We start from the raw sequence: 16,101 nt of genomic DNA, 5'->3' as shown, positions 1-16,101 counted from the left end.
GTTGTGTTTGTGTTTACAAACGCCTAAATTGACACTGCAGTATGTCTGGTGGATTGTAGGATTAGTGTGGTTTCACTTTTTACTTTATTTGGCTTAGGCTCACTTTTCAACACTGAGCCTTTGGTACTTTCAAAATTATCTTGGTGTACGGTGTGAAGTATAGATCTTTCCGAATCGCTACCCGGTTGTCTCAACATTTATGAGAAAGTCTGTCTTTACCTTCCATACCTTCCATTGATTTGTGATGCTGCCTTTATCATACGCTAAATCCTCGTGTTTTGTGCTCTGTTTCTAGATTTTCTATTCTGTTACATTGACCTATCCCTATGATAATAGGCTGTTTTAATTTATTGAGGATTAACAATTGGTTTTAAAATCTCTTTTTAAAAAAGAGAGCACAAGGAGGAGACAGGTCAGAGGAAGAGGGAGAAGTAGGCTCCTGGCTGATTAGGGAGCCCGATGTGGGGCTCAATCCCAGGACCCTGAGATCATGACCTGAGCTGAAGGCAGCCGCTTAACCCACTGAGCCACCCAGGCACCCCTGGTTTTAATATCTCTTAGGGCAAATGCCCCCAGTTCTGTTTCTTCTGTATTTTTGCTTAAGTTCTTTTCCAAATTTAACTTTAGATTCAGTTTTTCTAGTTCTGGAGAGAAGTCTCTGTTGGAATCATTTTTAATTTATATTCACTTAGGGAGAATTGACACTCTTACAAAGTTGATTTTCCTATCCAAGAACATGGTATGTTTTTCCCTTTGTGGAAAAAAAGCCTAATTTTGGATCCTTCTGGAGTGTTTTAAAGTTTTCTTCATATATTTTGCACCTAGCTTGTTATGTTCATTCCTAAGTATTTTATCTTTTTTGTTAATATTGTGAATTGGGTTGCTCTGTTTTTAAAAGTATGTCTGTTAGTTTTTGTTGCATAACAAACCACACCAAACTTAGCAACCTAAAAAAGCAACCACTTATTTTCCTTATGACTCTGTGGGCTGGCAATTTGGTCCAGGCTTGGCTGGGTGACTTTTCTGCAGGGCTCCTTTTTTCTGTGGTCAGCTTCTAGTGAGATAAGTACTTCTCCCTCTGGAGATTGGCTGGTTGTCAATTGGAGTGCTAGGAGGCATATGGGCCACAAGTTCCCCATCACCCAGCTGCTTAGCTCAGACTTGTTCACTTGGTGGTAGCAGGTTACAAAAGCAAGAGACCAGAAGTTTCAAAGGTTCTTGATCCCAACGCTTGAAACTCAGTGTCACTTCCGCCACATTCTGTTGGTCAGATCAAACCACAAGACCAACCCAAATTCAAAGGGTGGGGAAATAGACTCCACTTCTAGAAGGGAGGAACAGCAAAGTGTATTACTATACTTTTTGTTTTACGTTTTTGGCCTTTTTTGCAGTATTCCACAATAATATACTCTCAAGAGGAAAGAAAAGGATGATGACCAGTTAGTACTGGAAATCTCTTTTTCTTCCTCCATAGAATTAGCTCTTTTGAATTGTGCTTTGGTACTTGCCATCAGCTAACATTGAAAGGGCATTAAAATCCACTAATTTTATTTATTACAGAGATCTTAAGATACTGTCCACTATGTCATACAGTGTCCTTTTCCTGGGCAGTCATGGGAAATTTCTCTTCCCACTTGGTATCAAGAATAGCTGGATTTTTCCTAAGTTACTATTAATAGTTTGCTTTTACCCAAGACACACTGCATATCACATAACTGATCTTGCATTGACTGCTGATGCTTTTCAGAGCCAAATTGTGAGCTATCTTTTGCCAGTACATAGGAGCTTACAGTAGGCAACTTGTAATCTCATTTTATCCCTGGCCCCGTTTATCCTTGCCCCATTTTTAAATTATTTTCCCAATCATTTTTTAAAGGTGAGACAGTATATCATGATTACAGCCCATAGTCACACAACCCAGAGGCAGGAGCTGGTAGAACCTGACTGATAATCAGCTGGTGAGCAGACCACCTGATGGGAGGGGATGTAATGCTTGTATTGCCCTCACAGTACTTGCTATTCACTTCCAGATTCCATAATTAGTTATATAAATGGATATTTTCTGAAGCTAGGTTTGCCTGTACTTAGGAATTTGCATTCTGTCCTTAATTCCTTTGTCCATCCTTGGCCACCTGGCCCTAGTGGAAGTCTTGTCCCGCAATACTGGGAAAAGAACTTTTGACATCCTGCCAGATTGTGGTAACAATCCCACACAGATGAATAAGTAGACTTATACAAAGTTTCTGCCTTCCAGAGACTTTCAGACCATTTGGAGAGATCAGATATAAACGTGGCACCAGTTATGTCACTAAGTTTTTGTATATTGCTCCAAATTTCTAGAATGACAATCCTGAGCCTTGAGAATAATGAAGTTGTTTCTCTAGAAGTGGATTTGTCATAAAGATATATCCTGAAAAATCTGCCTTCCCCTTCTTCCTGCCCTGTTAATGTCTAACCAAAACAGATCACAGACTAGTACAGCCACTTAGCTGCTGAAGCATGAAATATGGGTTGACTCCCTGTGCTTTTGCACAACTTTTGGATAAATTATTAGTTTGTAATTTAAACTTTTTTTTAAAGATTTTATTTCTTTATTTCACAGAGAGAGACAGCCAGTGAGAGAGGGAACACAAGCAGGGGGAGTGGGAGAGGAAGAAGCAGGCTCCCAGGAGGAGCGTGATGCAGGGCTCTATCTCAGAATGCCGGGATCACACCCTGAGCTGAAGGCAGACGCTTAACTACTGAGCCACCCAGGCACCCCATGTAATTTAAACTTTAGTCCATAGAGTTGTCATATGGAATTCTGACCTTGTCTGGGACTTCGTATTCATAAATCAGGATATTAATTGTACTCATTTAAATAGATGAATTTTTAAAATGAATTTACCACAGCATATGACTTGGATAATTCTTCACTTGTTAAATAAATTATGCAGATGATTTAATGTAAATGTTAAGCTAATGTACAGTATTTTTCATTTCATCTGCATGATTTGTTTTCTGAACATCGTTGAAGTATAAATGGATATGAAACATGTAAAACATGATTATTGTATTTTTATTATATATTATGTTTCTTGAAGCAAGAAAAAAAACTACTAGAAAAAATCTTCCTCTATTAAATAACTAGATTATTTTCTGCTTCTGACTTTTCTAACTACATGGGATCCAAAACTTAAATAAGTCTTTGGTATTTATATTTTCAAACATACTATAATGAGGAGTTACAGTCACATAATAAGTCCTGGGGTCAAAATAATATCATCATAAATTTTTTTTAAATGAAGTTTAAAAATGACCAAAATTCCAAAATTCCTATTGCAAACTGAATTAAAGTTTAGCTTCAAATGCTTGGAGGCAGGATACCTGTGGTGGAGCTCCATTCCTTACACAGTTTCCCCTGAAATACAGCTCTGCTTCACATTGTCACACAAAATATTTATGTATCCCGGTAAGGACAAAGGTAATCTATTTATACACAATATTTAAATTTTGTGCTGGTCGGAAGTGTTCATCTGATCATTGCTTCTCAATTCGTGTGTATACAAATCACCTGGGGATCTTTTTAAAATAGAGTTTCTGGGGCGCCTGGGGTGCTCAGTCGGTTCGACCTCTACCTTCCGCTCAGGTCATGATCCCAGGGTCCTGGGAGGGAGGCTGCTTCTCCCTCTCCTCCTCCCCCTGCTTGTGTTCCCTTTCTTGCTGCCTCTCTGCCAAATAAAATCTTAAAAAATAAAATAAGTCTTCAGCCCACATGTATATTTTAAGCTTTGATTTCCTAGGTGAGGTCTTTCACCTTACCCTCCCCATCAGCCATGGCTAATTATTTACACCCCTAGTCATATAAATGTACTGTTCCTACATGCCAAAGTATTGCATTTACCACCCTGTCCTGTAACGATCTAAGTGTCTGACTCTCTAGGAGACTGAGGATAAAGACTATGTTTACTCAGTTTTGTAACTATAGTGTCAAGCAGGATGCCTCGGCGCGTGGCAGGTACTCTACAAACCTTTCTTGTAAAAACAAATACCACATGGACGGATGATTGTTTACCACTCACTGTACAGTTGGTTTTTTATCTTTTCCTACAACAAAATTTACAAAACTTTATTCACGGACAATGTGTTTAAAAATGACATTCAAGTTGTAAAATAAGAGTATCGTTTAGTTCTGTTGAGCTAAACGACTGTAAGCTCCTCCAGGAGGGTACACAAACAGTATCTCTGGCAGGGGCGGGACGGCAAACCACCGAGATGGACCTCACTCCTCCGGGATGCCTAGATAGGACCCGGAAATGCCCGGGAGGGATGGGCACCGCAGGGAATCTGTGACGCACTTCCGGCACGGTTTTTAGTACTTTTTGTCACGGGGCAAAGCGGTTTGTGGGTGGAATACCTGCGAGTGGGAGGAGTATCCGAGGGGGTCGGGCAGGGTAGGGCTCTGTTGGGGACTGGATAGTCGGGAGCCGCTGCTCTGGGGAGGTCCGATGAGTTCCGAGGCATTTTGCAGGGTTTGCTGTCTTGTCACCTGAAGGCAGAACTCCGGGAAAGTCAGCACGCGTCGGAGGAAGATGAGTTCGAGCTTGCCCGCAAGTCAAGTCACTGACGCTGAGGCAGGAGCCTGGATGGCAGCTGCGAGGTCCAGGGTTGCCGCGCCGTCTCTGCGTGATGGACTTTTGATAGTGAAAGTGGAGGAAGACTCATCCGGAGGTCAGGAGCCCGACCTGCCCGGGGACTGTGAGGATCCGGAAAAGTCGCGCCAGCGCTTTAGGCGGTTCCGTTACCAGGAGGTGGCTGGACCCGAAGAGGCGCTAAGCCGGCTCAGGGAACTTTGTCGCTGGTGGCTGAGGCCCGAGATGCGCTCGAAGGAGCAGATCCTGGAGCTGCTGGTGCTGGAGCAGTTCCTGAGCATCCTGCCCCAGGAGCTCCAGGTCTGGGTGCGGAGGCACTGCCCGCAGAGTGGGGAGAAGGCTGCGGCCGCGGTGCACGCTTTTCAGAGAGCGCTTGATGGGGCCTCACCCCAGGTGAGGAGTGAAAGTGTTCTGGTGGCGGGGGTGTAGGAAATAGAGGCGTACGGGATGCCTTGAGTTTCAGACCTTCTTTCCTTATTACGTTTTGTCTGAACTTCAGGATGTGTATGAAACTTTCTTTTCGTGGCAAACAGTGACAAGTAAATCTGTCCATTAAATGGTCCTCAAGTTATAGACTTCTGAGTACAAACCAACATGGGAGTATTGTTTACCCATTGTGAGACACCCTCCTGCCTAACTAGATTATTTTGGGAAGAAAGATTCAGATGGAAAGTGGCTTGATGTCTTAACTACGTAAGCTAGAACAGCAATTCCCTACCACTTTGTTTTACTTTTTATAAGCTTAGCAACCGCCTCCTCCTACAGTTGATAATGGTACTCCGGAGTGGAGAGAGGGGCTATAATGGAGTTAACTGATCATGCCTATGTGATGGAGCCTCGATAAAAATCCCTGAAGTGTGAGATTCAGAGAACTTTGAGTTGGTAAACACATCCATATACTTGGAGGGTGACAGACCCCAATTCTATGGGGACAGAAGCTCCTGCGCTCTGGACCCTCCCAGACGTTACTCTGTATCTCTTCATTTGGCTGTTTATCCTTTATCATATCTTTATGTAATAAACTGGTAAACCTAAGTGTTTCCCTAAATACTGTGAGCTCTTCAAGCAACGAGTCGAATTTGTAGGGGAAGGTCACGGGAACCTCTGATTTGTGGCCATGTCAGATAGAAATTGTGGGTAACCTAGAGACCTGCTACTTGCAGTTGTCTTCCAACGTTGGGAGGGGAGGATAGTCTTGTGGGACCGAGCCCTTAACCTGTAGGATCTGACTCTATATCCAGGTAGATAGTGTCAGAATTGAGTTAAACTTTAGGACACCCAGGTGGTATTACAAAATTGCCTGATGTGTGGAAAACCCCTACATCTGGTGTCAGAAGTGAAGGAGTATTGTAGGGAAAGTATTCAAAGTATTGAGAGTGAAAGAGACACAGGAGTGTGATTTTCCTTTACAAGGAAGCAGAGGAGAGGTTCAGGAAAAAACAAATTTTATTATACTCAGGTCTTAGAAACAGGAGGCACAGCATGACGCTCAGAGCTTCCTGGGAAGGACACCAGGGGTGGTCAGGAGGCAGAAAACTGGAGCATAAGGGAAGGTGTAGGCCAGAGCCTGTACTGAGATTTCCCAGTGAAAGACAAGGCAGGACAAGGGGAAACAGTTTAGGATTGGTGGGTTTGAATAATTTCAGCAGGCTCTAACCTATAGGGCTGGTCCCTAGTTGGCCTGATACGTAGTCCTAGAATGAAGAAGGTAGAGTGTTGCCTCCTGGAGTATATAGGCCAGGTAGAGGAGGTATGGCTTGAGATTAAGTAGTCTTGGCTAAGCCTTTTGCTCTCTCTAAGAATTGACTAGCCCTGGGAAGGGCAGTCTCCCTAACCAGAAGGAGTTTTTTTAAGATGTCAAAACATAACATACAGAAAATTTAAAAAATATTTCCCTTTCCTGTCGTTTAGTGAGAGATCCTTGGAGTCAATTTGTGACCCATCACTGAAACCTAGACAGACATCTCCCCACACCAGCGTTAGAACCTTCCCTGTCTAAGAACTGTGGCTTTACCTTCTGTGAATGGTCAACTTACATCCAAGTAAGCTATCTCAAAAGATCATCTTGCTGGATAATGATCTTACTGTGCAATGGTCAAGGGAAGGGAAAGTAAATTTCCTTGAACACCTGCTGTCAGTGAGCTTCCTTCATCTTAAGTTATTTGTATGCGTTTCACACATGAGGTAAAAGAGTGTCAGAGCCAGCACTGGAATTTGGGACTTCCTGATTACCTGCATATTTTTAATCTATATCAGATTTCCATTTTGATAAATCACAGTGATATAACTCAAAGGAAGATTTTGCTCTTTCCCCACATTAGTGTAGACCGTCCACAGAAAGCCTTTTCAGGATAAGAGAATTTCAGCCTCTGTCTTTGTTACTTTGAAACTCCACTCAGTACAAAACTTACTGGAAAAGACTCAACAGCCATGGTGGTTACTTGATTCCCAGGGCTTCCTGCAGACTTCTCTGGAGTCTGGTCTCATCCTGAGATTAGTGGTCACTTATGCTGTCCTGGGACAGCAGGCCCTGAGTGGAGGCCTCGTGTTGTTTCAGGAGTTGGTGACGGTTGACAATGCAGCTGTGTCTCTAACCTGGGAGGAGTGGGATCGTCTGGACCCAGCTCAGAGGGACTTCTGCTGGGAGAGTGCACTGAAGGACTGTAGAAACACGGTCTCGCTGGTCTCGCCAAGTAAGTGCTGACTTTGTTTCAAGCTGTGTGGGATTTGTGGAGGGCCAGTCACCCACATGGGTTGAGAGCTGTTAGCGTCTCTTCTGTGACCCAACAGGACCTTGCTGTTCTGTATTGGTAGGTGATAGATTTAGCTTTTTATTTTGGTTCGTTTTAAATAAAGTACATACGGAAAAATAGAAAAAATATAATGGGCATCTGTGTATCTACCACCCAGGTATATCAAATTTTAAGATTTCAGTATTTTAATATATTCCTGTATGATTCTTTTACACCTTGCCTTTTTTCTCCAGCGTTACATTTTTGGGATTTATCCATGTCGACACATGTAGCTCTTGTTCATTTTTTTTAACACTTGTATATTTCATTGTCTGAGTAGTCCAGAGTTCATTTATCCACTGTCCTATCAATGGACATCAAAGCTTCTAGTTTTTCACCGTTACAAATAGCATTACATCAAATATTCTTGAGTCATTCTGTGTTCATTTACAGCAACTCCTAAAGAGAATAAACTTAGGCGTGTTTGCCCATCTTGCTGTTCAGAAGGACTGTAACCTATTGCTGTAACCTATCGGCAATATGTGAGAATTCTTTCTCTACATCCTTGTCAACATTTGGGGTTCAGTTGATGGCGCGATGTTGTAACACAGTAGCTCACGTGTTCCTTTTGAAATACTATATTACATCACACCTCTGCTCAGAACCTGCAGTGGCTCTCTATTTCACACAGAGTAAAAGCCTAATATGACAAGGCCCCATCACCCTGCCCACTTTTCTCCTGCTCTGCCCCTCACTCACTGTGCTTCAGCCCCATTGACCTTGCTGCTCCTTGAACATGGTGGGCATCCTGCATCCTGTTCTTTCTCTATTTGATCCTACTGGCTGGAATAATCTTGCTCCAGATCTCCACTAAGCAAACTCCCTGACTTGTTTCAAGTCTTTGCTCAGATCTCAGTCTTCAGTGAGGTCAGGCCTGACCATCTGCAGTTTGCCTTCACTGTCTCCTCCTCCCACACTGCTGACCGGTCCCTTACCTTCCTTGACTTAGTCCATAACATTTATCACGCTCTGACTTCTTACATAGCTTATTTTACGTTTATTTTATTGTCTGACCACCCCTTCTAGAATGTAAACTCCACACTTTTAGTTTTCTCTGGAATGAATAATGCTTCGTTTTGCATGCACTGCTTTTCTAGCTATTGAAAGTGAGTTCACACACAGGCTCCCTGTTAAAAACGTAAAACTGTATGTTCAAATGTATCAGATACGCCATCAATTTCATACTCCCCTTGGAGGAATCCTCCAGAAGCTTCTGCTCCAGTGTGAATGGGCTTCTCTGCAGGCTTGTTACACAACTGTTGTCCCCAGAGCCTTCTTTCACTATATCTCTGGAATTCCTTTTCTCTTTCCTAGACCCCATACCATTCTCATCCTTGGTTTACCCACCTCAGTTTGATGGAGAGCATCTTCCAGTATCTTCTAGAGAACATATACTCAGGATATTAAGTTTTTGAAGGTTTGCATATCTGAAAATGTCTCTATTCCTCTCCCGTATCCAGATCATAATATGGCTGGATTCCCATTAGAAATGATTTTATTGACAGGGTTTCTGGGTGGCTCAATTGGTTAAGCATCAGACTCGATTTCAGGTCAGGTCATGATCTCATGGTCATGAGATCAAGCCCCACGTCAGACTCTGGGCTCAGCATGGAGTCTGCTTGGATTTTCTCTCTGACCCACCCCCTGCGGGGGCTCCCCTCACCCTCTCTCAAATAAATAAATAAATAAATAAAATTACCATTGAATTTTGAGGACTGAATATTCTGGCTGGCTTGCTGTGTTGCTAGAAGAAATTAGATGCCATTGTAATATTTTATCCTTGGTATGTGATCTCTTTGTTCTGCATAGAAGCCTTTAGGATCCCTTCATTATTCCTGCTAACGTAAAGTTTCAGAATGAATGTGACTTAATGTGAGGGTTTTTTTTTTCATTCATTTTCCTTATAACATAGACACCCATATCCATGAGTTGTGAGAAATCTTTTATAGTATTTTTTAATCTACTTATCTATTTTTTTAAAGATTTTTTATTTATTTATTTGACAGAGAGACAGCCAGAGAGAGAGGGAACACAAGCAGGGGAAGTGGGAGAGGAAGAAGCAGGCTCCCAGCCGAGGAGCCTGATGTGGGGCTTGATCCCATAACACCAGGATCACGCCCTGAGCTGAAGGCAGACGCTTAACGACTGAGCCACCCAGGCACCCCTACTTATCTATTTTTATCTCATTTTTTTCCTCTTTTCTTTCTGGGATTTCTTTTATTGGATGCTGGAACTCGTGGACTGATCACATTAGGTTCTTCCCTGCCCTTCCTTTCTTTTCTTTTCTTTTCTTTTCTTTTCTTTTCTTTTCTTTTCTTTTCTTTTCTTTTCTTTCTTTTTTCTTTCTTTCTTCTTTCTTTCTTTCTTTCTTTCTTTCTTTCTTTCTTCTTTCTTTCTTTCTTTCTCCTTCCTTCCTTCCTTCCTTCCTTCCTTCCTTCCTTCTTTCTTTCTAAGATTTTATCTATTTATTTGACAGAGAGAGAGGGAGCATGCAGAGTGGCAGGCAGAGGGAGAGGGAGAGGCAGGCCCTCCAGTGAGCAGAGAGCCTAACTCGGGTCTTGATCCCAGGACCCTGAGATCATTACCTGAGTTGAAGGGAGACACTTAACTGACTGAGCCACCCAGGTGCCCCAAAACTTTTTTTTTTTTTTTAAGATTTTATTTTTAAGTAATGTGTACACCCAACCTGGGGCTCGAACCCACAACCCAGAAGAGTCACATGCTCCACCAGATGAGCCAGCTAGGTGCCCTCTGCAAAAGCTTTTTTTATTTTGATATCATCCCAATAACTTATTTTTGCTTTCGTTTCCCTTGCCTCAGGAGACATATGTAGAAAACAGCCGGTTCAGACAAATTACTGCCTGTGCTGTCTTCTAGGATTTTTGTGGTGTCGGGTCTCACATTTAGGTCTTTAATTCATTTTGCATCTATTTTTATGTACAGTGTTAGAAAGTGATCCAGTTTCATTCTTTTACGTGTAGCTGTCCGGTTTTCCCAGCACGGTTTATTAAAGAGACTGTCTTTTCCCCACTGTATACTCGTGCTTTGTCTGTCATCGAGTAATTGACCACACAAGCGTGGGTTTATTTCTGGGCTCTCTATTCTGTTTCTGTGCCAGTACCATACTATTTTGATTACTACAGATTTGTAGTATATCTTGAAATCTGATATTGTGATACCTCCAGCTTTGTTCTTTCTCAGCATTGCTTTGGCTGTCAGGTGCTGCTTTATTTGGGAATTCCCATATGTCAGGCCTGGGCTGGCAAGTTTTACCACAGAGATTTATTCAACAATTATTTTGAGTGTCTGCAGTAAGCCAGGTGCTGTTCTTGCTGTTGGGGACATAATAGGGAATAAAACCTATGAAATCCCTGCCATAAAAATCCCTTCCCTTTCTGCCTGGACGGTGTCAGGTTAGAGCTCACAGTTTGGGGCATAAGCAGGGAACAGTGCACTGAGGTTCTCCCAATTGTGTGTCCATTTTCACTTGATTCTCCCGATAGGAAAGTGGTCCCCATCCCCTGTTCTCATCTGTGCCCGATGTCCCCAATTCAGAATTTATCTGGTTCGGACTCCCTGGAGTGTAAACTGCAAAAATTCTAGATTAGGGTGGAATCCGGTGGCTTGACTGCTCCTTTAAGACTTTCTTTTTTCTTTTTTTTAATATTTTGTTTATTTATTTGATGGGGAGAGAGACAGCCAGCGAGAGAGGGAACACAAGCAGGGGGAGTGGGAGAGGAAGAAGCAGGCTCCCAGCGGAGGAGCCTGATGTGGGGCTCGATCCCACGACGCCGGGATCACGCCCTGAGCCGAAGGCAGACGCTTAACCGCTGTGCCACCCAGGCGCCCCCTGCCCTGCCCTTCTTGATACCCCTTCCAGATATGCCTCTGTTGTGACATAGTGACTCCTATAATAGTGGAGTGGGCAGGGAGAAAAGAGATGGGTTTGTGGGTGTAGGCACAAGTATAAAAGGAAATGGGGTTCGTACTGGTAAATAAGAGCACATCTGACAGGTTGATTAAAATAATTTAGCTTGGGGAGTGGTTCATGGAGAATATTTTGGGGGGTTATTTTACTGCAGGTGCTTGCTTGTTTTGCTCTTGCAAAGGGATGAAATGTTAGCCTTTTTTTTTTTCTTTTTAATGTTCCAGGTTTGGAAACCAGAACCGAGAACAAAGAATTTATTCCAAAGCAAGAAGTTTTAGAAGAAGTAGAGCCACAGGGGCAGCTACAAGAAGGGTCCCACAGGAAGGGTCCCCTGTTTTCTAGGTGTGGTGATACCCACGAGAACAGGGTAGAAGAGCAGTCAGGAAATCCCTCACCGCTGAAACTTGAAAATTCTCCTCAAGAGGAAGGACTCACCCGCACCACAGATCTCAAGAATGATCTGACAGAAGAGGGAGACTCCAAAAATAATGAATTTGGGAACAGTGCCCAAAGTTCAAACTTTGTTCCTTGTCAGCACATCCAGACAGCGGAGAGGCCCGTTAACGGGAACAAACAGGGGGACAGTTGTAAACAGAGTCGAGACACAGTAAAACGTCAGAGGGTGAAACCTCACAGCTCTGTTGACAGTAAGGAACATTCCCGAAGGGCAGGTCTTTCTGAGACCCAGCGGCAATTCCGTGAAGAAAGGCCTTACAGATGTGATCACTGTGAGAAGAGTTTCAAACAGCGTTCTGACCTTTTTAAACACCAGCGAATCCACACGGGGGAGAAACCCTACGAATGCCAAGAATGCGGGAAGAGCTTCAGTCAGAGTGCCGCCCTGATTAAACACCAGAGGACACACACGGGCGAGAAACCCTACACCTGCCCCAAATGTGGGGATAGCTTCAGACAGAGCTCACACCTCAACCGGCACCAGAGAATCCATGTTGGAGAGAAACACTTCAAGTGTAACGAATGTGGGGAGACGTGCCGCATTTCCAACCGTTTCAGACACCAGAGGATACATAAAGGGGAGAGACCCTATACGTGTGAAGAATGTGAGAAGAGCTTCAAACGGTGCTCAGACCTCTCTAAACATCAGAGAGTCCACACCGGCGAGAAGCCATATGGGTGTTCTGTGTGTGGGAAACGTTTCAGTCAGAGCGCAACCCTCATTACACACCAGAGGACTCACACTGGAGAAAAGCCTTATAAATGTCTTGAATGTGGGGAAAGCTTTAGACAGAGTCCACACCTTATCCGACACCAAAGGATCCACAGAAATAAAGTCCCACTGTTTTGACATGGCTGCTGCCTGGCTATTTGGTTGGTTGGGTTTTTTCCGTTGTCCAGAAACTACATTCTTTGGCATTTGGAGTATTTCAGTTAATTGTGGATCGTATTTCCACAGGCTTCACACCCAAGACAGATCAGTCAGGCTGACTGGAGTCTCAGTACCTAGCCAGCTAGAGCACCGCCGTGAAGCAGGAATGCATAAGTGGGGAGCCCTTCCAAAGGATGGTCCTGTGGAAGGGCCTTCTGACAACAGCAGGGACTGACATGTGACAGTTCTGTCCTTATCTCTTCCCTCTTCTTACCTCCACTTTTGGACCCAAACCTTGCCCACTCCACTTACTTCCCCGAGAAATATTTTAGTCACTTAGAATTGTCTTTCCACCTCAGTGGTGGACACGATTTCAAGTACATGATAATCCAAAACACCGTTTAAAGTTAGGTGCATGCAAGAGGCATTCTACGTTTTTTACTTTTTTAAACATTAATTTTGCAGAGTTTCTCTTTCTTCCCCAATCTAGGAGTTCAGTTTTATAACTGCCTCCCCTCTGCCCAGCTGGAGCACCTCTGTGGTAGTAATGGTGGAGGGCCAGTGTTGTGCACACATGCATCATGACGAGAAACACCAGCTCTGAAAGGGTTTCAAATTTGATCATTCTTTAACTTCCCAGTGCCATCTTCCCACCCGTGCGACTGGTGAGGGAAGGATATGGGGTTGGCTTTATTGCCCCTGGTGGATTAAGCTAGGCATGCCACGAAGCCTAAGCCTATCTTATCTTTCCACTTCTTCTTTTTTTTTTTTTCCTTTTTAAGATTTATTATTTGAGAGGGAGCACAAGCAGAGGGCAGAAGGAGAGGGAGAAGCCTGACCTGGGGCTCAATCCCAGGACCCCAAGATCATGACCTGCTTAACCACTGAGCCACCCAGGCGTCCCCTATCTTTCCACTTCTACACAGGAGCCTATTATATCTAAGTTCCTTTTGAAACTGTTTGGGTTTTTTGTTTTTGATCAGGAGAATATAAGGACATTATTGGATATTTGGGAAAATAACAGGAAAAGAAATTACCTGTAATCCTACAACCCTGATCACCTGTTACTGGCATCTTGTCATATCTCCTTCTGATTTTTTTCTCTGCATACTTCTGATATAATGAAAATTATAGTGTTTATATTTTACATCTTTTTAATATTATGTCTTAAGGATTTTACATGGTTTTCATAAACTTTGCACTTAACGGCTGCATCATTTTACATCAAGTGCACCTAATGATGGAGCCATTTTCCTTTTATTGGACATTTCCGACATTTCTCCTCATTGTTGGCAAGCAGTGCTGTAGTGAACGCCAGTGTGATTTTAACGTGATTTGGATCGTTCTTTAGAATCTAAGGCTAGGTTCCCAGAAGTAGAATTCCTTGATCAATGTGTGAGCTTAAATACTCTCCCATTTTTCCCCCCAAAGCAAGTACCAAATTACATTCTATTTTGAGTGTCCTACTCTAGCCTTGTCACCTTACCTCATCTTAATTTTTTCCCCAAAATGTACAAAAACCAAAACTAAATTGTTTGCCTTCCGGAGCTCGCTTCCTCGATCCTGGATGTAGTGGAATAGTAGTGCACGCCTTCTCCTTGGACCTTCCTTGAAACCAGCAGGAGGGATGGAAAGAGGGCAGGCCTGGGTTTCATGTGGAGAATGTCATGTATTTCAATGAGATTTTGTGTCTAGCACTGGGCTGAGAGTGAGGAGATTTGTACGTGGTGTAGTAGTGATAATGCGGTACAGGTTTGATCCCAGTGTTCTTACTGGAGGAATGCTGCAAACTTAGAGCAGACTGTCCTCTCTGCACTTCTAGCCTTCCCTCCATTCTTCCCTTCCTCTTCCACCCTCTCTACACATTGACTGTTGCCCACATACGACTTGAATTTTCCACATAGATTGCTTTGGTCAAGATGCTTCCTCTGCTGTTAATCCCAGCCTCTTTTCCCAGACCCTAACGCACCAAGGGGAAGTCTACTCTTGTAAAAATAATTTTAAAATGTCACTTCTTTAGTTATCCTACCCCAAAATATTTGCTTTACTGAGCTAACATTAACTGTAGGCTTGTCACGTACCATGCAAACTATTACATCCAGTAAGTTAATGTGTATGTGCCGCCGTGTCTCATCCCTAGATTGTAAAGGGTGAGTGTATTAGCTCTGATGCCAAACAAAAGACCCCAGACCGGTGGCTTAAATAACACGTTTATTTTCTCACGGTTCTGGAGGCTAGACGTCCAAGGTCAAAGTGCTATCAGGGTTGGTTTCTGTGGATGCCCCTTCCTGTGCAGTGGATGGAGAAATCTCTAGAATCTCTTCCTCTTCAAAGGACACCAGTCTTTATCACTAAAAGCCCCACACTTACGACCTCACTTAACCTCAGTTACCCCTTAAAGGCCCTATTTCCAAATACGTCATACCAGGGGTTAGGACTTCAGCGTATAATTCAGTCCATAACAGAGAGGAACAATCTTTCCACTCTGCACTTTCTCCCATACCATCTAGCACAGCATCTTGTCCTACAAAATGGCAAGTCTAGATTTTTGTTAAAGTGTTAGAAGACCTGACTGGAGCCGGAGAGAGAGTGATGTGGTCATTTTAATCTATTGTCTTAGCATGTCTTCAGACATTTCCAAGTTCTATTCTGGAAGGTCCTGTGCCCTGCTCGGGACTCAGAGGCCTCTAGCGCGGTGGATTAGAGGTAAAAGGGAAGCTCCTGGGAACCACAGCAGCACATGTCTGGGCTCTCTCACTAACCCCACCAGAGAGTGAGGGACCAGAGGGTCGTGAGGCATTTGTGGTTCCTTTAAGGGACGTGGGGCAGGGCTATCTACTAGGCACACACAGTGGGGTGGGCCAGGCTGAGCAAGTGAGCCCATTTCCCATTGTGCCAACCTGGCAGGATTCTGAACAATCTTTGGCAACCATTGGTGCCCCAGGAGGTGTCACAATGGAGTGTGGGATCATATGATACAACATGGCTTGGGAGCCTCCATGGCCACTCACCGTTGATGCCCACATATCCACATTGCCACTTCAGGTGGTTCGCCTAGAGCATCTTATCCTCAGAACCCACCCTGATTCTTCTAGTGGGCAAAGGGCTTAACATAATTGGGCTCCCCACTTTATTTTTAATTGTCCAAGGCCCATTTGCCAGACTGTATGGCTTATTTAGCTATTGGCCTCAGCCTAAGAATAGCCTTTAGGGCGTGCCTCTACTTCCTCCATAGCTGAGCGTATGCCTGTAACGGAGTCTCCCCAGACCAGATTGCTGGTTTCCAAATCAGTTCTCATCCACACAATGGAGAGCTGCCATCAGGAAACCAAGCTGCCATTTTTTTTTTTTTTAAATTTATTCTACAGAGGGGCGCCTGGGTGGCACAGCGGTTAAGCGTCTGCCTTCGGCTCAGGGCGTGAT

The 16,101-nt window shown here is 43.7% G+C and overlaps 1 protein-coding gene across 1 annotated transcript; it reads left to right on the top strand.

The window, feature by feature from the left end:
• The first annotated feature begins 4,312 nt into the window (after positions 1-4,312).
• Positions 4,313-12,685, top strand: ZNF394 (zinc finger protein 394). Its single transcript, XM_002924200.4, has 3 exons — positions 4,313-5,024; positions 7,189-7,324; positions 11,576-12,685. The coding sequence occupies exons 1-3, from the start codon at positions 4,572-4,574 to the stop codon at positions 12,655-12,657; spliced, it is 1,671 nt and encodes a 556-aa protein (XP_002924246.2). The 5' UTR covers positions 4,313-4,571; the 3' UTR covers positions 12,658-12,685.
• Positions 12,686-16,101: the final 3,416 nt, after the last annotated feature.

This window comes from Ailuropoda melanoleuca, chromosome 10, assembly GCF_002007445.2.
Source record: "Ailuropoda melanoleuca isolate Jingjing chromosome 10, ASM200744v2, whole genome shotgun sequence".
Lineage (NCBI taxonomy): Eukaryota > Metazoa > Chordata > Mammalia > Carnivora > Ursidae > Ailuropoda > Ailuropoda melanoleuca.
This window is presented reverse-complemented; position numbering and strand designations above follow the sequence as displayed.

Coding starts and splice junctions, on each gene's coding strand:
- ZNF394 (XM_002924200.4), top strand. CDS start 4,572: ATGAGTTCGAGCTTGCCCGCAAGTCAAGTCACTGACGCTGAGGCAGGA. Junction 5,025..7,188: donor TTGATGGGGCCTCACCCCAG/GTGAGGAGTGAA, acceptor GTGTTGTTTCAG/GAGTTGGTGACGGTTGACAA. Junction 7,325..11,575: donor GGTCTCGCTGGTCTCGCCAA/GTAAGTGCTGAC, acceptor TTAATGTTCCAG/GTTTGGAAACCAGAACCGAG.